Source organism: Acipenser ruthenus, chromosome 40 (genome assembly GCF_902713425.1).
Source record: "Acipenser ruthenus chromosome 40, fAciRut3.2 maternal haplotype, whole genome shotgun sequence".
Taxonomy (NCBI): domain Eukaryota; kingdom Metazoa; phylum Chordata; class Actinopteri; order Acipenseriformes; family Acipenseridae; genus Acipenser; species Acipenser ruthenus.
The window spans coordinates 7,008,076-7,031,149 of record NC_081228.1 but is presented as its reverse complement, the minus strand read 5'-3'; the positions used below and the strand labels follow the sequence as shown (position 1 = coordinate 7,031,149).

The 23,074-nt window shown below is 46.6% G+C and overlaps 1 protein-coding gene across 1 annotated transcript; it reads right to left on the bottom strand.

Annotated features, from left to right (window-relative positions):
• Positions 1 to 7,352: 7,352 nt before the first annotated feature.
• Positions 7,353 to 19,324, bottom strand: LOC117397483 (small integral membrane protein 35-like). The gene is made up of 5 exons (XM_033996415.3): positions 19,031 to 19,324; positions 10,967 to 11,080; positions 10,708 to 10,741; positions 8,693 to 8,823; positions 7,353 to 7,900 (listed from the first exon to the last, which is right to left on the bottom strand). The coding sequence occupies exons 1-5, from the start codon at positions 19,032 to 19,034 to the stop codon at positions 7,887 to 7,889; spliced, it is 297 nt and encodes a 98-aa protein (XP_033852306.1). The 5' UTR covers positions 19,035 to 19,324; the 3' UTR covers positions 7,353 to 7,886.
• Between the last annotated feature and the right edge of the window lie 3,750 nt (positions 19,325 to 23,074).

Here is a 23,074-nt window from a genome sequence, read left to right as displayed (position 1 = left end):
CTAATTTGTGGCACAATGTTAAAAAATGCCTCCACACAGAAGAATGTGCCCGTGACTATAAGGATTTAGTTGTGGAAGACAGCAAAGGAAAGAAGGGACAGCTTTAGTGTGTAAGTACTGTCCAGTTACTACTATACATATTGCGACAGAAGAAAAATACTCAAAATAAGCACCGAAAAATTAAATGAATCAAAACATGAAAACCAGGAGCTCTAGGTGTAACACGTCAGGTCAGTTTGGTTAACTGCACTGCGTTTAAGAAGGGAGTTACTGTGTATACAATATCACCAGCCAAATGAACGTTCACATGGTAAACTGGCACTGTGATATTAAAAGTCTGACAAGACTGGATAATGAAGTCTGTCTGTCTGTCTGTCTGTCACCTTCTCCGTCTGTCTGTTTGAATTCCTTCCCTGTGAAACATGAAGGATGACTGCACAGGAGACTGGAGCCATGTTTCTGTCCGTCTGTCTGTCTGTCTGTCTGTCTCTGTGTGTGCCTGTCTGTGTGTGTGCATGTCTGTCTGTCTCTGTGTGTGCCTGTCTGTGTGTGTGCATGTCTGTCTGTCTCTCTGTGTGCATGTTTGTCTGTCTGTGTGTGTCTGTGTGTGTGCATGTCTGTGTGTCTCTGTGTGTGCCTGTCTGTGTGTGCATGTCTGTCTGTCTCTGTGTGTGCATGTCTGTCTGTCTGTCTCTGTGTGTGTCTGTGTGTGTGCATGTCTGTCTGTCTCTGTGTGTGTGTGTGCATGTCCGAAGTGTGGAAAGCAGAAACTCTGGAGCCAGCACTGTAACCCTGCGAGTCACGAGACAGCCTTGCTCTGAAATGTCATTACCAAGCTGACCTCAGTTAACTGATTACTTTGAAATGTATTTTGAATGCTCGCTTCCCTTTTAACATGAAACGAGAAGGGAAGTTCTCAGTAAATATAAACCTTTGCAGCCAAGCTGGGGGCTTCCCCACCAGGTCCCGGAAAGACAGGACTGGCTCTCCCACACCACACCAAGCAGAGTGACCTTCTCCAAGGGACGATACAGCCTGCTGTGCTCAGAAATTGGAATTTGATGGTAATGAAGTGTGTTTTTGCACTGCGTCTCTGTGTCTGTGTCTGTTACTGCCCCCTTATAACGCAGTGTCAAGGAGATTGATGCAGGGAAATGCATCTACAAATAAAGAAATAAATGCAGGTGCTTGGCCAGTTTAACAGGTGTACAAAGGCAAGTAGAAAACTGAAAAGCCTTCATCCTGCTCCACGCTGCAGTGAGGCTGGGGGGGTGCAGCCATCCTGACTTGAAGTCTTGAAGTCTCAGCTACGAAGGCCTCCCTGCTAGGTGTCAGACAGGTTCTTCTTGTTTGAGAAAGCAAGAAAGAGCTGGAGAGAGATTAATGAAAGGAGATACAAGAAGGTGTAGGTGGGTGTGAAAATGATAACGAACTGCAACGTTGCCAGGGGCTTTTATGGGAAGTACACGAAACCCAGTGACATCACAGCACCCTTACAGTGCCCATGTCTGTCTGTCTGCAGCAAAGGTCATTCAAAATGATCTAGACAGCATTCAGAACTGGGCAGACACGTGGCAAATGACATTTAATAGAGAAAAGTGTAAAGTATTGCATGCAGGCAATAAAAATGTGCATTATAAATATCATATGGGAGATACTGAAATTGAAGAAGGAATCTATGAAAAAGACCTAGGAGTTTATGTTGACTCAGAAATGTCTTCATCTAGACAATGTGGGGAAGCTATAAAAAAGGCTAACAAGATGCTCGGATATATTGTGAGAAGTGTTGAATTTAAATCAAGGGAAGTAATGTTAAAACTTTACAATGCATTAGTAAGACCTCACCTAGAATATTGTGTTCAGTTCTGGTCACCTCATTACAAAAAAGGATATTGTTGCTCTAGAAAGAGTGCAAAGAAGAGCAACCAGAATTATCTCGGGTTTAAAAGGCATGTCGTATGCAGACAGGCTAAAAGAATTGAATCTATTCAGTCTTGAACAAAGAAGACTACGCGGCGATCTGATTCAAACATTCAAAATCCTAAAAGGTATAGACAATGTTGAGCCAGGGGACTTTTTTGACCTGAATAAAGAAACAAGGACCAGGGGTCACAAATGGAGATTAGATAAAGGGGCATTCAGAACAGAAAATAGGAGGCATTTTTTTACACAGAGAATTGTGAGGGTCTGGAACCAACTCCCCAGTAATGTTGTTGAAGCTGACACCCTGGGATCCTTCAAGAAGCTGCTTGATGAGATTCTGGGATCAATAAGCTACTAACAACCAAACGAGCAAGATGGGCTGAATGGCCTCCTCTGGTTTGTAAACTTTCTTATGTTCTTCTGTTCTTATTGCTACTGTCTGTCTGCATTGCCATTGCAGTGCCCTGTGGCAGTGTAGAAGCCCTGCTGGTGTAAATAGTGTGTGTGTGAATGTAAGGTTGGCAGGGACGGGTTAATTCTGCCCCTGCCAGCAATCACAGGTGTTGCCATTCCCCAATGAGGTAATTGAAGCTAATTGGGGAGTGGCCATATATATAAGGAGCCAGAAATCCTTTGTTTGTTGGAGGGAGTTTGGGCTTGTGTGCTGTGTGCTGTGTGCTGTGTGCTGTGTGCTGTGTGCTGTGTGCTGTGTGCTGCTGTGCTTGTGTGCTGTGTGCTTGTGTGCAGTGTGCTGTGTGCTGTGTGCTGTGTGCTGTGTGCTGTGTGCTGTGTGCTGCTGTGCTTGTGTGCTGTGTGCTTGTGTGCAGTGTGCAGTGTGCAGTGTGCAGTGTGCAGTGTGCTGTGTGCTGTGTGCAGTGTGCTGTGGTGAAGGCGAAGGCGAATGCTCAGCCTACAGGCACTGATTGTATTGTTTTGTTTAACCTTGTATTTTGGCCCTTGTGCCTGTTTATTTGTTGCTGTTTGTTCTGTTTTGTTAATAGATGTGCACATCAGCATTTAAAACTGCAGCTTCCTGTCTCTGAGTCTAATTCTTGCTGCTAGCCAGCCTGTGCGGTGATGCTACCGTGTCACATGCCCCTGTCTGCACTGCATTAACTCTAAAGATCGCCTGGTAATTCCTGATAGGGGTTACTGCAGTACAGCACAGTAACTGCACAGTCCAGTAAAGCAGAGTAAAGACATGGGCCAGCCTAGTGAATACTGTGCAGATGTGTGGTGCACATGGTAAAAACAGGGGGCTTCAAAATGACCTGCTAAACCTGTGAAAGGGTTCATGAATAAAGCTGTTCAGCTTATCCGATGTTATGGTGTGTAAAATTAAACCCGTTTCTATGAACCGCTTGCGCATTTCAAATAAGAATTTACAAGAAAGGAGATCCAGGACTTGCTTTGTGGGTTTGGAAGAGAATCTGAAACCAGCTCGCTGTCCCACACAAAGTGCTGAATTCTAATTACAGTTTCCACACGTGGTCAAAGCGTGAGGAGAAACTGCTGAACACAGAACAGAAAGAGCACACAAACAAATTGATTTATAACACGAGAGAGGCACTACTCAGAAACACCCCTGTGAAGGGCTGCTATCGAAAATCTGTCCTGTTATATCAGATTCACTGTGAGGGGCTGCTATTGAAAATCTGTCCTGTTATATCAGATTTACTGTGAGGGGCTGCTATTGAAAATCTGTCCTGTTATATCAGATTCACTGTGAGGAGCTGCTATTGAAAATCTGTCCTGTTATATCAGATTCACTGTGAGGGGCTGCTATCGAAAATCTGTCCTGTTATATCAGATTTACTGTGAGGGGCTGCTATTGAAAATCTGTCCTGTTATATCAGATTCACTGTGAGGGGCTGCTATTGAAAATCTGTCCTGTTATATCAGATTCACTGTGAGGGGCTGCTATTGAAAATCTGTCCTGTTATATCAGATTCACTGTGAGGAGCTGCTATTGAAAATCTGTCCTGTTATATCAGATTTACTGTGAGGGGCTGCTATTGAAAATCTGTCCTGTTATATCAGATTTACTGTGAGGGGCTGCTATTGAAAATCAGCCCTGTTATATCAGATTCACTGTGAGGGGCTGCTATTGAAAATCAGCCCTGTTATATCAGATTCACTGTGAGGGGCTGCTATTGAAAATCTGTCCTGTTATATCAGATTCACTGTGAGGGGCTGCTATTGAAAATCTGTCCTGTTATATCAGATTTACTGTGAGGGGCTGCTATTGAAAATCTGTCCTGTTATATCAGATTTACTGTGAGGGGCTGCTATTGAAAATCAGCCCTGTTATATCAGATTTACTGTGAGGGGCTGCTATTGAAAATCAGCCCTGTTATATCAGATTCACTTTTGCTTTCGGGGTCTGGACTCTTTTTTGTTTAATGGGAAAGTTCTGTGTGAAAATAAACTGAATCACTGAAATGTTTTCGAGAATATCTGAGTGAATAGGAGAAACACTTCACACTGCGTGACATTTACTAAGTTCACACCTCCTTTGTTTGAGCATCTAGAGTGAGCTGGCTCCAGACCACAGCCACAGACCCTGGGTTGGAGGGAGAGGGTGCTGTGGTCTGTGGTTGAGCTGGGACTCAAAGCCTCAAAGAAGCAAGAAAACTGAATGCAACCAGAGACATGATTGCCATTTGAAGCAGGGAAACAAACGTTTTTCCACGCTGTGCATTAGTCTGATGGACAGGTCTTTCCTTGCTATCTGTAGACAGCAGGTATCGGAGCGCCCCCTGTCTGTGCTGGGGGGAGTGTGCGGTCCAGCATGAATGAAAGGGAGATCTGTACTACAGCATGGTCTCTTCTGTTCCTTTTCAAAAATAAAGATTATGAAGAGGCGCCCCAGTGCACTGAAAAGGGGAGGGGCTGTGAAAACACCAGCAGAGCCAATTAAAGAGAGGCCAGCGGACTGGCAAACTCTAACAGCATGATCCGTTCTCTGAAGCATGTGCAAAGTGCAACGTTTTCAGAGAGAAATCAAATGCATCGGTAGAACTTTTATTATTATTTATTATTATTTGTTTATTTAGCAGATGCCTTTATCCAAGGCGACTTACAGAGACTAGGGTGTGTGAACTATGCATCAGCTGCAGAGTCACTTACAACTACGCCTCACCCGAAAGACGGAGCACAAGGAGGTTGAATGACTGGCTCAGGGTCACACAGTGAGTCAGTGATTTGAACCGGGGACCTCCTGGTTACAAGCCCTTTTCTCTTTTTTGTGCTTGTTTGTAATTACACTGTATTTACACAAGTGGTTGTGTATTTACATTGTAATTACTTGGTAAATACACGTGCAAACATAATGCATTCAGAGTAGTTTGAGACACTTCATGCAAAGTGTTAGCAATCATTTTAACAGAGTTAAACTAGCGAGAAACCACGTTGAAATCCCACTCAACTGCTCCTCCCTTCCTGCAGCGTTTCTTTGCTGATTTTGATGGAGTTTTTAACCCAGCAAATATCAGATAATGTTATCTAAAAGTGTGGTTTGTTACAAATTGTCCAGTCCATGCACCCTCCCTGACACACTATTACAGTGTCCAGTCCACGCACCCTCCCTGACACACTGTTACAGTGTCCAGTCCACGCACCCTCCCTGACACACTGTTACAGTGTCCAGTCCACGCACCCTCCCTGACACACTGTTACAGTGTCCAGTCCACGCACCCTCCCTGGCACACTGTTACAGTGTCCAGTCCACGCACCCTCCCCGACACACTGTTACAGTGTCCAGTCCACGCACCCTCCCTGACACACTGTTACAGTGTCCAGTCCACGCACCCTCCCTGACACACTGTTACAGTGTCCAGTCCACGCACCCTCCCCGACACACTGTTACAGTGTCCAGTCCACGCACCCTCCCTGACACACTGTTACAGTGTCCAGTGCACGCACCCTCCATGACACACTGTTACAGTGTCCAGTCCACGCACCCTCCCTGACACACTGTTACAGTGTCCAGTCCACGCACCCTCCCCGACACACTGTTACAAAGTGTCCAGTCCACGCACCCTCCCTGACACACTGTTACAGTGTCCAGTCCACACACCCTCCCTGACACACTGTTACAGTGTCCAGTCCACGCACCCTCCCTGACACACTGTTACAGTGTCCAGTGCACGCACCCTCCATGACACACTGTTACAGTGTCCAGTCCAAGCACCCTCCCTGACACACTGTTACAGTGTCCAGTCCACGCACCCTCCCTGACACACTGTTACAGTGTCCAGTCCACGCACCCTCCCTGACACACTGTTACAGTGTCCAGTCCACGCACCCTCCCCGACACACTGTTACAGTGTCCAGTCCACACACCCCCCCTGACACACTGTTACAGTGTCCAGTCCACGCACCCTCCCTGACACACTGTTACAGTGTCCAGTCCACGCACCCTCCCTGACACACTGTTACAGTGTCCAGTCCACGCACCCTCCCTGACACACTGTTACAGTGTCCAGTCCACACACCCTCCCTGGCACACTGTTACAGTGTCCAGTCCACGCACCCTCCCTGACACAATGTTACAGTGTCCAGTCCACGCACCCTCCCTGACACACTGTTACAGTGTCCAGTCCACGCACCCTCCCTGACACACTGTTACAGTGTCCAGTCTACGCACCCTCCCTGACACACTGTTACAGTGTCCAGTCCACACACCCTCCCTGACACACTGTTACAGTGTCCAGTCCACGCACCCTCCCTGACACACTGTTACAGTGTCCAGTCCACGCACCCTCCCTGACACACTGTTACAGTGTCCAGTCCACGCACCCTCCCTGACACACTGTTACAGTGTCCAGTCCACGCACCCTCCCTGACACACTGTTACAGTGTCCAGTCCACGCACCCTCCCTGACACACTGTTACAGTGTCCAGTCCACGCACCCTCCCTGACACACAGAGTGACTCTGCTCTGTGTGTTCACTCCTCTCACTCTTCAGTCCAGGTTCTGCTGTTGCTCGCTCACGTCATGCAGCATTTCAAACTCAATAACAAGCACTTGTGGTTTCTGTTTCCGTCCCGAGATCTTTCATGTCATGAAACATGTTTTATATTTTGTGTTAGGAAATGGAAATGTTACAAACCGACAGACCTGACCTCAAAGCTTATAACCGTCAACAACAGTCTGGTTTGGTTCATTCGCTGGCAATTAAAAACGTGGTGTTGATTACACTGTTCTTGTTAAAGTGACTACTGGAGTCTGGGAAAGATTCTAGGAGATTTAGCAAAACAGACTTTGGAAACAAAATCATAAGTTTCAATGCAGCGTCTTAGACTTAGTCTCAGGAATCCATACGCTGAGCATTCATATTTAACAGCAACTGTTTCTATACAAAGAATACGACGAAAAGCACCAAGACCCTAACATAGTATAAGACACGAGTTTGTTTAGATTCAGTAGCATTGTTTTATTTTCTATCTGCAGGGCAGGCTTGTGTCTGTCTCTGTATTCAGGTGCACCCTGGTGGAATAAAGACAGGACAAGCCCTTTTTTTTCTCTTACAAAGCTTTAATTATACAGGTTATATTTTTAATGCTGTCACCCTCTCTCACAAATAAAAAAGTCACAAATTGAAAAGCATTTAAAACAGCAGAGCTGAGACCTCCCAGGAGGGGTGGGGTTGAGAGCTCCCCTCTTCGAATGACCGAGACAACCAGGAGGCAACGAGAGCCCTGCAGCTGCAGGAACAGCTCCTATCAGTCAGCCTGCAGAGCACAGAGTTCCCGGGCATTTCAAAACAAGACCCTCCCCCTGATCTATGGACCCCGCAGTGATGCTAGCTTCACAAACACCACAGAAGAGATGGATTAAGTTTGGTGAAGCGTCTTGACTAGAAGTCTCTCTCAGTGTCTTCAGTGGCGCAGTCCTCAGGAGTTGTGTTACAGACTCCATGCACATTGCAGACCCTCAGAGTCCCCCCGCAGAGTCACTTCTACGACACGTCACCTGCACACCAACCAGCAGGGGGCAGACGTTAGACAGCTCAGGGCATACTGCAGGGTAAATATGCATGGCCATTTTGCCTTCCCCTCCCACATGTTTCCCATGGTTTATATATTTACCATAGTTGTTATTAATATAAGTTTTAGCATACCTCTCTGGGTCTTACAATGCTGACCTGTGCTTTACACTTGGCTATGGTTTTACTATGGGACACTTTTATAAGGGGAGTCCCTATTGTACATTAGAAGCCATCTCACTAAATATAATAAGTAATAAAAGCACAGCAAAGTGAACACAGCCAGATACAAGCACAGCAAAGTGAACACAGCCAGATACAAGCACAGCAAAGTGAACACAGCAAAATGCGATTGTAAGTCGCCCTGGATAAGGGCGTCTGCTAAGAAATAAATAATAATAATAATAATAATACAAGCACAGCAAAGTGAGCAAGTTCACTTGTTATAAACCCCAGACATGCGTCAGCGTGCGTTTTTGTTTGTGTTTAAGGTGTGTGTTTTGTGTGTAGGATGGCCTCTGTTTACAGGCGTGCTGAAATTGTGAACCATCCATAACTGTGACACCGAGTTGCAGCTAACCAGCTGCGAGGAGTCTTTTCAGAAGCGCAGTTTAGGAAGGTCGTTCGTCAGTAAGCTTGCTATGTTGAGAACGATCTCAGCAGACTCAGTAAGAGAAGATAACGAAAATATCAGATAGGTATCGTGTGATTGTTGTTATTATTAATAGGCATGCCGTTTGTGAGCTCTGGGGAGCCCTGGGGCAGAGTATGAGGGTCACCTGGACTCCGGTCAGGGTCCCACGCCTCCTCCACCATGCTCCTGTAGTTCACCCTCCCGCTGCCAGCCGTCGCATCACCCAGTGAGCTGCTGATTGTGAAAGGAGGGGCCAGCTCCACATCCATCGACCTCCTGCAGCAGAGCACACACACAGCAAAGTGAACACAGCAAAGTACAAGCACAGCAAAGTGAACACAGCAAAATACAAGCACAGCAAAGTGAACACAGCAAAATACAAGCACAGCAAAGTGAACACAGCAAAATACAAACACAGCAAAGTGAACACAGCAAAATACAAGCACAGCAAAGTGAACACAGCAAAATACAAGCACAGCAAAGTGAACACAGCAAAATACAAGCACAGCAAAGTGAACACAGCAAAATACAAGCACAGCAAAGTGAACACAGCAAAGTACAAGCACAGCAAAGTGAACACAGCAAAATACAAGCACAGCAAAGTGAACACAGCAAAATACAAGCACAGCAAAGTGAACACAGCAAAATACAAGCACAGCAAAGTGAACACAGCAAAATACAAGCACAGCAAAGTGAACACAGCAAAGTACAAGCACAGCAAAGTGAACACAGCAAAATACAAGCACAGCAAAGTGAACACAGCAAAATACAAGCACAGCAAAGTGAACACAGCAAAATACAAGCACAGCAAAGTGAACACAGCAAAATACAAGCACAGCAAAGTGAACACAGCAAAATACAAGCACAGCAAAGTGAACACAGCAAAGTACAAGCACAGCAAAGTGAACACAGCCAGATACAAGCACAGCAAAGTGAACACAGCCAGATACAAGCACAGCAAAGTGAACACAGCCAGATACAAGCACAGCAAAGTGAACACAGCAAAATACAAGCACAGCAAAGTGAACACAGCAAAATACAAGCACAGCAAAGTGAACACAGCAAAATACAAGCACAGCAAAGTGAACACAGTCAGATACAAGCACAGCAAAGTGAACACAGCCAGATACAAGCACAGCAAAGTGAACACAGCAAAGTACAAGCACAGCAAAGTGAACACAGCCAGATACAAGCACAGCAAAGTGAACACAGCCAGATACAAGCACAGCAAAGTGAACACAGCAAAATACAAGCACAGCAAAGTGAACACAGCAAAATACAAGCACAGCAAAGTGAACACAGCAAAATACAAGCACAGCAAAGTGAACACAGCAAAATACAAACACAGCAAAGTGAACACAGCAAAATACAAGCACAGCAAAGTGAACACAGCAAAATACAAGCACAGCAAAGTGAACACAGCAAAGTACAAGCACAGCAAAGTGAACACAGCAAAATACAAGCACAGCAAAATGAACACAGCAAAATACAAGCACAGCAAAGTGAACACAGCAAAATACAAGCACAGCAAAGTGAACACAGCAAAATACAAGCACAGCAAAGTGAACACAGCAAAGTACAAGCACAGCAAAGTGAACACAGCAAAATACAAGCACAGCAAAGTGAACACAGCAAAATACAAGCACAGCAAAATGAACACAGCAAAATACAAGCACAGCAAAGTGAACACAGCAAAATACAAGCACAGCAAAGTGAACACAGCAAAATACAAGCACAGCAAAGTGAACACAGCAAAATACAAGCACAGCAAAGTGAACACAGCAAAATACAAGCACAGCAAAGTGAACACAGCAAAATACAAGCACAGCAAAGTGAACACAGCAAAATACAAGCACAGCAAAGTGAACACAGTCAGATACAAGCACAGCAAAGTGAACACAGCAAAATACAAGCACAGCAAAGTGAACACAGCAAAATACAAACACAGCAAAGTGAACACAGTCAGATACAAGCACAGCAAAGTGAACACAGCCAGATACAAGCACAGCAAAGTGAACACAGCAAAATACAAGCACAGCAAAGTGAACACAGCAAAATACAAGCACAGGAAAGTGAACACAGTCAGATACACAGGCACCGCAGCAGATAGCATCACTGCACAGCAGACAGCATCACTGCACAGCAGATATGTTCACTTACTTTAGGGACTTCAAGCCGGAGAGCCGGTCTGACACTGATTAAAGCAAAAAAGAAAACATATACTGTGAAAATCCATGTGGTAGCAAAGTAGTAAAGAGGTAGTAAACCAGTCCTTACTGGAATAGTAAGAGGATTGTAAAGCTGTAGTAAACCAGTCCTTACTGGAATAATAAGAGGATTGTAAAGCTGTAGTAAACCAGTCCTTACTGGAATAATAAGAGGATTGTAAAGCTGTAGTAAAACAATAGAGGTGACCTACTCCTGGGTCCGAAGCCGTTCTTGTAGCAGCTGTAGAAGAGCAGGCACAGCAACACGACCACGATGAGAGACAAACACACAGCGATGATGATCCCGACTACGCCAACTGAGCGCACTGCAATACAGGAGAGAGGGGTTAGAACAGCAATACAGAGAGAGAGAGGGATATAACAGCAATACAGAGAGAGAGAGGGGTTAGAACAGCAATACAGAGAGAGAGGGGTTAGAACAGCAATACAGAGAGAGGGGGGTTAGAACAGCAATACAGAGAGAGAGGGGGATAGAACAGCAATACAGAGAGAGGGGGGTTAGAACAGCAATACAGAGAGAGAGAGAGGGGTTAGAACAGCAATACAGGAGAGAGGGGTTAGAACTGCAATACAGAGAGAGAGGGATATAACAGCAATACAGAGAGAGAGAGGGGTTAGAACAGCAATACAGAGAGAGAGGGGTTAGAACAGCAATACAGAGAGAGGGGGGTTAGAACAGCAATACAGAGAGAGAGGGGGATAGAACAGCAATACAGAGAGAGGGGGGTTAGAACAGCAATACAGAGAGAGAGAGAGAGGGGTTAGAACAGCAATACAGAGAGAGAGAGGGGTTAGAACAGCAATACAGAGAGAAGGAGGGGTTAGAACAGCAATACAGAGAGAGAGAGGGGTTAGAACAGCAATACAGAGAGAGAGGGGGGTTAGAACAGCAATACAGAGAGAGAGAGGGGTTAGAACAGCAATACAGAGAGAGAGAGGGGTTAGAACAGCAATACAGAGAGAGAGGGGTTAGAACAGCAATACAGAGAGAGAGAGGGGTTAGAACAGCAATACAGAGAGAGAGAGGGGGGTTAGAACAGCAATACAGAGAGAGGGGGGGTTAGAACAGCAATACAGAGAGAGAGAGGGGTTAGAACAGCAATACAGAGAGAGAGAGGGGTTAGAACAGCAACACAGAGAGAGAGGGGTTAGAACAGCAATACAGAGAGAGAGGGGTTAGAACAGCAATACAGAGAGAGAGAGGGGTTAGAACAGCAATACAGAGAGAGAGAGGGGTTAGAACAGCAATACACAGAGAGAGAGAGGGGTTAGAAGAGCAATACAGAGAGAGAGAGGGGTTAGAACAGCAATACAGAGAGAGAGGGGTTAGAACAGCAATACAGAGAGAGAGGGGGATAGAACAGCAATACAGGAGAGAGGGGGGTTAGAACAGCAATACAGAGAGAGGGGGGTTAGAACAGCAATACAGAGAGAGGGGGGTTAGAACAGCAATACAGAGAGAGGGGGGTTAGAACAGCAATACAGAGAGAGAGGGGTTAGAACAGCAATACAGAGAGAGAGAGGGGTTAGAACAGCAATACAGAGAGAGAGAGGGGTTAGAACAGCAATACAGAGAGAGAGGGGTTAGAACAGCAATACAGAGAGAGAGGGGTTAGAACAGCAATACAGAGAGAGAGAGGGGTTAGAACAGCAATACAGAGAGAGAGAGGGGTTAGAACAGCAACACAGAGAGAGAGAGGGGTTAGAACAGCAATACAGAGAGAGAGAGGGGTTAGAACAGCAACACAGAGAGAGAGAGGGGTTAGAACAGCAATACAGAGAGAGAGAGGGATAGAACAGCAATACAGAGAGAGAGAGAGGGGTTAGAACAGCAATACAGAGAGAGAGAGGGGTTAGAACAGCAATACAGAGAGAGAGAGGGATAGAACAGCAATACAGAGAGAGAGAGAGGGGTTAGAACAGCAATACAGAGAGAGAGAGGGGTTAGAACAGCAATACAGAGAGAGAGAGGGGTTAGAACAGCAATACAGAGAGAGAGAGGGGTTAGAACAGCAATACAGAGAGAGAGAGGGGTTAGAACAGCAATACAGAGAGAGAGAGGGGTTAGAACAGCAATACAGAGAGAGAGAGGGGTTAGAACAGCAATACAGAGAGAGAGAGGGATAGAACAGCAATACAGAGAGAGAGAGGGGTTAGAACAGCAATACAGAGAGAGGGGGTTAGAACAGCAATACAGAGAGAGAGAGGGGTTAGAACAGCAATACAGAGAGAGAGAGGGGTTAGAACAGCAATACACAGAGAGAGAGGGGTTAGAACAGCAATACAGAGAGAGAGAGGGATAGAACAGCAATACAGAGAGAGAGAGGGGTTAGAACAGCAACACAGAGAGAGAGAGGGATAGAACAGCAATACAGAGAGAGAGAGGGGTTAGAACAGCAATACACAGAGAGAGAGGGGTTAGAACAGCAATACAGAGAGAGAGAGGGGTTAGAACAGCAATACAGAGAGAGAGAGGGGTTAGAACAGCAATACAGAGAGAGAGAGGGGTTAGAACAGCAATACAGAGAGAGAGAGGGATAGAACAGCAATACAGAGAGAGAGAGAGGTGTTAGAACAGCAATACAGAGAGAGGGGGGGTTAGAACAGCAATACAGAGAGAGAGAGGGGTTAGAACAGCAATACAGAGAGAGGGGTTAGAACAGCAATACAGAGAGAGAGAGGGGTTAGAACAGCAATACAGAGAGAGGGGTTAGAACAGCAATACAGAGAGAGGGGGGGTTAGAACAGCAATACAGAGAGAGAGAGGGGTTAGAACAGCAATACAGAGAGAGAGAGGGGTTAGAACAGCAATACAGAGAGAAAGGGGGGTTAGAACAGCAACACAGAGAGAGAGAGAGGGGTTAGAACAGCAACACAGAGAGAGAGAGGGGGGTTAGAACAGCAATACAGAGAGAGAGAGGGGTTAGAACAGCAATACAGAGAGAGAGAGGGGTTAGAACAGCAATACAGAGAGAGAGAGGGGTTAGAACAGCAATACAGAGAGAGAGAGGGGTTAGAACAGCAATACAGAGAGAGAGAGGGATAGAACAGCAATACAGAGAGAGAGAGGGGTTAGAACAGCAATACAGAGAGAGAGAGGGGTTAGAACAGCAATACAGAGAGAGAGAGGGGTTAGAACAGCAATACAGAGAGAGAGAGGGGTTAGAACAGCAATACAGAGAGAGAGGGGTTAGAACAGCAATACAGAGAGAGAGAGAGGGGTTAGAACAGCAATACAGAGAGGGAGGGGTTAGAACAGCAATACAGAGAGAGAGAGGGGTTAGAACAGCAATACAGAGAGAGAGAGGGGTTAGAACAGCAACACAGAGAGAGAGAGGGGTTAGAACAGCAATACAGAGAGAGAGAGGGGTTAGAACAGCAATACAGAGAGAGAGAGAGGGGTTAGAACAGCAATACAGAGAGAGAGAGGGGTTAGAACAGCAATACAGAGAGAGAGGGGTTAGAACAGCAATACAGAGAGAGAGAGGGATAGAACAGCAATACAGAGAGAGAGAGGGGTTAGAACAGCAATACAGAGAGAGAGAGGGGTTAGAACAGCAATACAGAGAGAGAGAGGGGTTAGAACAGCAATACAGAGAGAGAGAGGGGTTAGAACAGCAATACAGAGAGAGAGAGGGGTTAGAACAGCAATACAGAGAGAGAGAGAGGGGTTAGAACAGCAATACAGAGAGAGAGAGGGGTTAGAACAGCAATACAGAGAGAGAGGGGTTAGAACAGCAATACAGAGAGAAAGGGGGGTTAGAACAGCAATACAGAGAGAGAGAGGGTTTAGAACAGCAATACAGAGAGAGAGAGGGGTTAGAACAGCAATACAGAGAGAGAGAGGGGTTAGAACAGCAATACAGAGAGAGAGGGGTTAGAACAGCAATACAGAGAGAGAGAGGGGTTAGAACAGCAATACAGAGAGAGAGAGGGATAGAACAGCAATACAGAGAGAGAGAGGGGTTAGAACAGCAATACAGAGAGAGAGAGGGGTTAGAACAGCAATACAGAGAGAGAGAGGGGTTAGAACAGCAATACAGAGAGAGAGAGGGGTTAGAACAGCAATACAGAGAGAGGGGGGTTAGAACAGCAATACAGAGAGAGGGGGGGTTAGAACAGCAATACAGAGAGAGAGAGGGGGGTTAGAACAGCAATACAGAGAGAGAGAGGGGTTAGAACAGCAATACAGAGAGAGAGAGGGGTTAGAACAGCAACACAGAGAGAGAGAGGGGTTAGAACAGCAATACAGAGAGAGAGGGGTTAGAACAGCAATACAGAGAGAGAGAGGGGTTAGAACAGCAATACAGAGAGAGGGGGGTTAGAACAGCAATACAGAGAGAGGGGGGGTTAGAACAGCAATACAGAGAGAGAGAGGGGTTAGAACAGCAATACAGAGAGAGGGGGGTTAGAACAGCAATACAGAGAGAGGGGGGGTTAGAACAGCAACACAGAGAGAGAGAGGGGTTAGAACAGCAATACAGAGAGAGAGAGGGATAGAACAGCAATACAGAGAGAGAGGGGGATAGAACAGCAACACAGAGAGAGAGGGGTTAGAACAGCAACACAGAGAGAGAGAGAGGTTAGAACAGCAATACAGAGAGAGAGGGGTTAGAACAGCAATACAGAGAGAGAGGGGGGTTAGAACAGCAATACAGAGAGAGAGAGAGGGGTTAGAACAGCAATACAGAGAGAGAGAGGGATAGAACAGCAATACAGAGAGAGGGGTTAGAACAGCAACACAGAGAGAGAGAGAGGTTAGAACAGCAATACAGAGAGAGAGAGGGATAGAACAGCAATACAGAGAGACAGAGAGGGGTTAGAACAGCAATACAGAGAGAGAGAGGGGTTAGAACAGCAATACAGAGAGAGAGGGGGGTTAGAACAGCAATACAGAGAGAGAGGAGTTAGAACAGCAATACAGAGAGAGAGGGGTTAGAACAGCAATACAGAGAGAGAGGGGTTAGAACAGCAATACAGAGAGAGGGGGGTTAGAACAGCAATACAGAGAGAGAGGAGGGATAGAACAGCAATACAGAGAGAGAGGGGTTAGAACAGCAATACAGAGAGAGAGAGGGATAGAACAGCAATACACAGAGAGAGGGGTTAGAACAGCAATACAGAGAGAGAGGGGGGTTAGAACAGCAATACAGAGAGAGAGGGGTTAGAACAGCAATACAGAGAGAGAGAGGGGGATAGAACAGCAATACAGAGAGAGAGGGGGGGGTTAGAACAGCAATACAGAGAGAGAGAGGGGTTAGAACAGCAATACAGAGAGAGAGGGGTTAGAACAGCAATACAGAGAGAGAGAGGGGTTAGAACAGCAATACAGAGAGAGAGAGGGGTTAGAACAGCAATACAGAGAGAGAGGGGGTTAGAACAGCAATACAGAGAGAGAGGGGGGTTAGAACAGCAATACAGAGAGAGAGAGGGGTTAGAACAGCAATACAGAGAGAGAGAGGGGGGTTAGAACAGCAATACAGAGAGAGAGAGGGGTTAGAACAGCAATACAGAGAGAGAGAGGGGTTAGAACAGCAATACAGAGAGAGAGAGGGGTTAGAACAGCAATACAGAGAGAGAGAGGGATAGAACAGCAATACAGAGAGAGAGGGGTTAGAACAGCAATACAGAGAGAGAGAGGGGTTAGAACAGCAATACAGAGAGAGAGAGGGGTTAGAACAGCAATACAGAGAGAGAGAGGGGTTAGAACAGCAATACAGAGAGAGAGAGGGATAGAACAGCAACACAGAGAGAGAGGGGGGTTAGAACAGCAATACAGAGAGAGAGGAGGGATAGAACAGCAATACAGAGAGAGAGGGGTTAGAACAGCAATACACAGAGAGAGGGGTTAGAACAGCAATACAGAGAGAGAGGGGGTTAGAACAGCAATACAGAGAGAGAGGGGTTAGAACAGCAATACACAGAGAGAGAGGGGTTAGAACAGCAATACAGAGAGAGAGGGGGGTTAGAACAGCAATACAGAGAGAGAGGGGTTAGAACAGCAATACACAGAGAGAGAGGGGTTAGAACAGCAATACAGAGAGAGAGGGGGGTTAGAACAGCAATACAGAGAGAGAGGGGTTAGAACAGCAATACACAGAGAGAGGGGGGTTAGAACAGCAATACAGAGAGAGAGAGGGATTAGAACAGCAATACAGAGAGAGAGAGGGGGTTAGAACAGCAATACAGAGAGAGGGGGGGTTAGAACAGCAATACAGAGAGAGAGAGGGGGTTAGAACAGCAATACAGAGAGAGAGAGGGGTTAGAACAGCAATACAGAGAGAGGGGGGTTAGAACAGCAAGGAGACAGGAGCAGGGTCTATAGAGAGGGAGAGGGGTTGAACAGCAAGGAGACAGGAGCAGGGTCTATAGGGAGGGAGAGGGGTAGAACAGCAAGGAGACAGGAGCAGGGTCTATAGGGAGGGAGAGGGGTAGAACAGCAAGGAGACAGGAGCAGGGTCTATAGAGAGGGAGAGGGGGTAGAACAGCAAGGAGACAGGAGCAGGGTCTATAGAGAGGGAGAGGGGGTAGAACAGCAAGGAGACAGGAGCAGGGTATGTAGAGAGGGAGAGGGGGTAGAGCAGCAAGGAGACAGGAGCAGGGTATGTAGAGAGGGAGAGGGGGTAGAGCAGCAAGGAGACAGGAGCAGGGTATGTAGAGAGGGAGAGGGGGTAGAACAGCAAGGAGACAGGAGCAGGGTCTATAGAGAGGGAGAGGGGGTAGAACAGCAAGGAGACAGGAGCAGGGTCTATAGAGAGGGAGAGGGGGTAGAACAGCAAGGAGACAGGAGCAGGGTCTATAGGGAGGGAGAGGGGGTAGAACAGCAAGGAGACAGGAGCAGGGTCTATAGAGAGGGAGAGGGGGTAGAACAGCAAGGAGACAGGAGCAGGGTCTATAGAGAGGGAGAGGGGGTAGAACAGCAAGGAGACAGGAGCAGGGTCTATAGAGAGGGAGAGGGGGTAGAACAGCAAGGAGACAGGAGCAGGGTATGTAGAGAGGGAGAGGGGGTAGAACAGCAAGGAGACAGGAGCAGGGTGTATAGAGAGGGAGAGGGGGTAGAACAGCAAGGGTTAGGATCGTGAGCAAAGAATGTTTACCAGCGACTCTAAATATGTAAGCACAGGTAAAACTGACTGAGTGGCTAATTCCACACACACACAGTCATGCAGATACGAAAACAACCCAGGGCTAAGTTTGACCTTACCAAAGGAATCCTGCCCGCGCACACACACACACACACACACAGTGACACACACACACACACACACACACACACACACAGTGACACACACACACACACTCACACACACACACTGACACACACACACACACACACACACACTGACACACACACACACACACACACACACACACACACACACAGTGACACACACACACACACTCACACACACACACTGACACACACACACACACTCACACACACACACTCACACACACACACACACACACACACACACACACACACAGTGACACACACACACACACTCACACACACACACTGACACACACACACACACACACACACACACTGACACACACATACACACACACACACACACACACAGTGACACACACACACACACTCACACACACACTGACACACACACACACACTCACACACACACACTGACACACACACACACACACACACACTCACACACACTCACACACACACACACACACAGACACACACACACACACACACTCACACACACGCGCACACACACACACACACACACACACACACACTCACGCACACACACACACACACACACACACACACACACACTCACGCACACACACACACACAGTGACACACACACACGCACACACACACTGACATACTGACACACACACACACTCACACACACACACACACACACACACTCTCATTTGACTGTCAAATCGGAGCGCTTGCATTGCAATCCTGTCGTTTCCTGCCCTTCCTGGCACAGCAGACACACACGCAGCCTCCCCACTCTGAACACAAAATCAAATTCAACCACAGAAACTCTTTGGAATGATCAGACTGTTACACTAATGAAGGAGTAGCCCTGATAAACCTGCCAGCAGTCAGAGCTCCAGGCCTTATGCAGCGTCACAAGCTGATCAATCTCATGGATTGGCCTGCATGATCCAGCCCGGCTCAGCCAGCTCACTGAGCTGGAGACAGCCCTGTGTGTTTATCCCTCATACCAGTTGAAACTACACCCAGCAGGACCCCAGCCTCTTACCCATTGTGAGTGCAGCAGTGTCGATGACACCGAACAGAAGTCTGCTCTCCTTCACCGTCTGCCGGTCCTCCTGCCTCTCTCGTTCACTCTCTCCCCTTCTTCTCGTCTCCCTGGCTCCCGGCTGTTACTCCTTCGTTCTCTCTCTCCCTCTCTCTTTCTCGCTCTTCTCTCTTTGTCTCTTCCTCCCTGTGGTTCCCTGTCTGCTTTTCTTTCTGTATTCCTCCTTCACTCCCGCTGTCTGTCTCGCTCACTCTCTGTCTCCTTCTTCCTTCTCTCACTCCAGGTAAGTGATAAATGTTGTCACAGCCCAAACAGGTCCGTCCTCATTCTTCTCTCTCTCTCTCTCTCTCTCTCTCTCTCTCTCTCTCTCTCTCTCTCTCTCTCTCTCTCCCTTCACAGTCTGGTCCTGTGCTGAGGTACAGTAGCTGGCTGGTGTCTGTGATCCTCTCTCCTCCTTCTCCCTTCACAGTTTGTTTGAGAAGATAAAATGAGGGGTTATCAAGTTTTTTGTCTGTCCAGCTGCGTGTCTAGCAGGTAGACAGAAGGACAGAGGTCTCTGGTCTCCAGTGATCGCTCATCTTTCCCAGTCCACATCTACTGTATCTCATGATCAAGTCTGCACCAAAGTTTTATGACTGACTCCCTCTACTGGACAATAACTGTCACTGCAAAAAAAGCAAATTGATAAAAACTGGATGGATTATTATTATTATTATTATTATTATTATTATTATTATTATTATTATTATTATTATTATTTATTTTAATAAAAAGGCCACAACACCTGATTACATAAAGTTACCACGCCAGAAATAAGTAGAACAGCGAGGTGGCTTCTCTCAGGGTGCTGCAGGAGTGCTAAAGTGCTAAAGTGGAGATTAGATAAAGGGGCATTCATAACAGAAAATAGGAGGCACTTTTTTACACAGAGAATTGTGAGGGTCTGGAACCAACTCCCCAGTAATGTTGTTGAAGCTGACACCCTGGGATCCTTCAAGAAGCTGCTTGATGAGATTCTGGGATCAATAAGCTACTAACAACCAAACGAGCAAGATGGGCTGAATGGCCTCCTCTCGTTTGTAAACTTTCTCATGTTCTTATGTTCTTATGTTTATGTGCAGAAGAGGGTGTGGTTCTGTATGTGTGCATTGTAACGTTAATGTTCCCTCAGCCTGCCCTGCAGAGTCTGGTTACTGATTAAACACCCTGCCCCAGACAGAGAGAGCGTCCTGCCTGAGCTCCCTCAGAGACGAGAGAGAGAGACCGCACTGCGCCCCTGGAACCCCAGGGCAGGTAATGAACTCTCATTGACTTATATCAGGTTCTGTCCAATCGGCAGAAAACCAGGGCTAATTCATTTTCCTTATTCGCAGTACCCTCTGACAGCACTAGAGGCAGAAGAGGCCCTTTGCACAGCAGGAAGCGTCTGCAGCGCGTGCAGGAGATTCGGTGGCAGAGACACACACGGGCAAAGGTTCTGTACTGTTAGTGTTGTATGTGGGTTAATCATGAGCCAATCATTGACACACAGAGAGACAGACACACAGAGAAACTCAGATACACTGTCAGACACACAGAGAGACAGACACACAGAGAAACTCAGATACACTGTCAGACACACAGAGAGACAGACACACAGAGAAACTCAGATACACTGTCAGACACACAGAGAGACAGACACACAGAGAAACTCAGATACACTGTCAGACACACAGAGAGACAGACACACACAGAAACTCAGATACACTGTCAGACACACAGAGAGACAGACACACAGAGAAACTCAGATACACTGTCAGACACACAGAGAGACAGACACACAGAGAAACTGAGATACACTGTCAGACACACAGAGAGACAGACACACAGAGAAACTCAGATACACTGTCAGACACACAGAGAGACAGACACACAGAGAAACTCAGATACACTGTCAGACACACAGAGAGACAGACACACACAGAAACTCAGATACACTGTCAGACACACAGAGAGACAGACACACACAGAAACTCAGATACACTGTCAGACACACAGAGAGACAGACACACACAGAAACTGAGATACACTGTCAGACACACAGAGAGACAGACACACAATGAAACTCAGATACACTGTCAGACACACAGAGAGACAGACACACAGAGAAACTCAGATACACTGTCAGACACACAGAGAGACAGACACACAGAGAAACTCAGATACACTGTCAGGCACACAGAGAGACAAACACACACAGAGAAACTCAGATACACTGTCAGACACACAGAGAGACAGACACACACAGAGAAACTCAGATACACTGTCAGACACACAGAGAGACAGACACACACAGAGAAACTCAGATACACTGTCAGACACACAGAGAGACAGACACACAGAGAAACTCAGATACACTGTCAGACACACAGAGAGACAGACACACACAGAGAAACTCAGATACACTGTCAGACACACAGAGAGACAGACACACACAGAAACTCAGATACACTGTCAGACACACAGAGAGACAGACACACAGAGAAACTCAGATACACTGTCAGACACACAGAGAGACAGACACACACAGAGAAACTCAGATACACTGTCAGACACACAGAGAGACAGACACACACAGAGAAACTCAGATACACTGTCAGACACACAGAGAGACAGACACACAGAGAAACTCAGATACACTGTCAGGCACATAGAGAGACAGACACACACAGAAACTCAGATACACTGTCAGACACACAGAGAGACAGACACACACAGAAACTCAGATACACTGTCAGACACACAGAGAGACAGACACACACACAGAGAAACTCAGATACACTGTCAGACACACAGAGAGACAGACACACAGAGAAACTCAGATACACTGTCAGACACACAGAGAGACAGACACACACAGAAACTCAGATACACTGTCAGACACACAGAGAGACAGACACACACACAGAGAAACTCAGATACACTGTCAGACACACAGAGAGACAGACACACAGAGAAACTCAGATACACTGTCAGACACACAGAGAGACAGACACACAGAGAAACTCAGATACACTGTCAGACACACAGAGAGACAGACACACAGAGAAACTCAGATACACTGTCAGGCACACAGAGAGACAGACACACAGACAGGAACAGAGAGACAGACACACAGACAGACACACAGAGAGACAGACACACAGACAGGAACAGAGAGACAGACACACAGACATACACACAGAGAGACAGACACACAGACAGGAACAGAGAGACAGACACACAGACATACACACAGAGAGACAGACACACAGACAGGAACAGAGAGACAGACATACACACAGAGAGACAGACACACAGACAGGAACAGAGAGACAGACACACAGACATACACACAGAGAGACAGACACACAGACAGGAACAGAGAGACAGACACACAGACATACACACAGAGAGACAGACACACAGACAGACACACAGAGAGACAGACACACAGACAGACACACAGAGAGACAGACACTAAGTGCAGGAAACCTACAGCAAAGTGTAAGCAGTCATACAGCTAAGTGAAGTGTAAGTAACTATAGCAACATTGAGTGAACTACAGTAAAAGCACTGAAAAGTACAGGTAAGCAGAGAGAAAAAATAACAAACTAAAGTAATACAGTAAAGTGTAGTAAAAGTGTAGGAAAGTGTAGTTAAAGTGTAGGAAAGTGTAGTTAAAGTGCAGGACAGTGTAGTAAAGCAGGCTGAAGGATCATGATAAATACTTCCTGGAGCAGAACCCTGAGAGAGTCTGTGGTATGATTGATCTCATGACAAGGAATTACAAAAGGTGGATATTCATCCAGGATCAAGGAAGTGGTCTCGTATATCTCATTGTACACACCTGACAAGCTGCCAGTGTAAACAATGAAACAACATGAGAGCTGAACACACACACACACACACACACACACACACACACACACACACACACACACACACACACACTGACACACACACACACACACACACTGACACACACACACACGCACACACACACACACACTGACACACACACAC

Excerpts from the sequence above, each read along its gene's own strand:
- LOC117397483 (XM_033996415.3), bottom strand. Across the intron at positions 10,742-10,966 it reads GAACGGCTTCGGACCCAGGA|TGTCAGACCGGCTCTCCGGC; the intron begins GTAGGTCACCTC and ends TGCTTTAATCAG. Across the intron at positions 8,824-10,707 it reads TCCGGCTTGAAGTCCCTAAA|GAGGTCGATGGATGTGGAGC; the intron begins GTAAGTGAACAT and ends GCTCTGCTGCAG.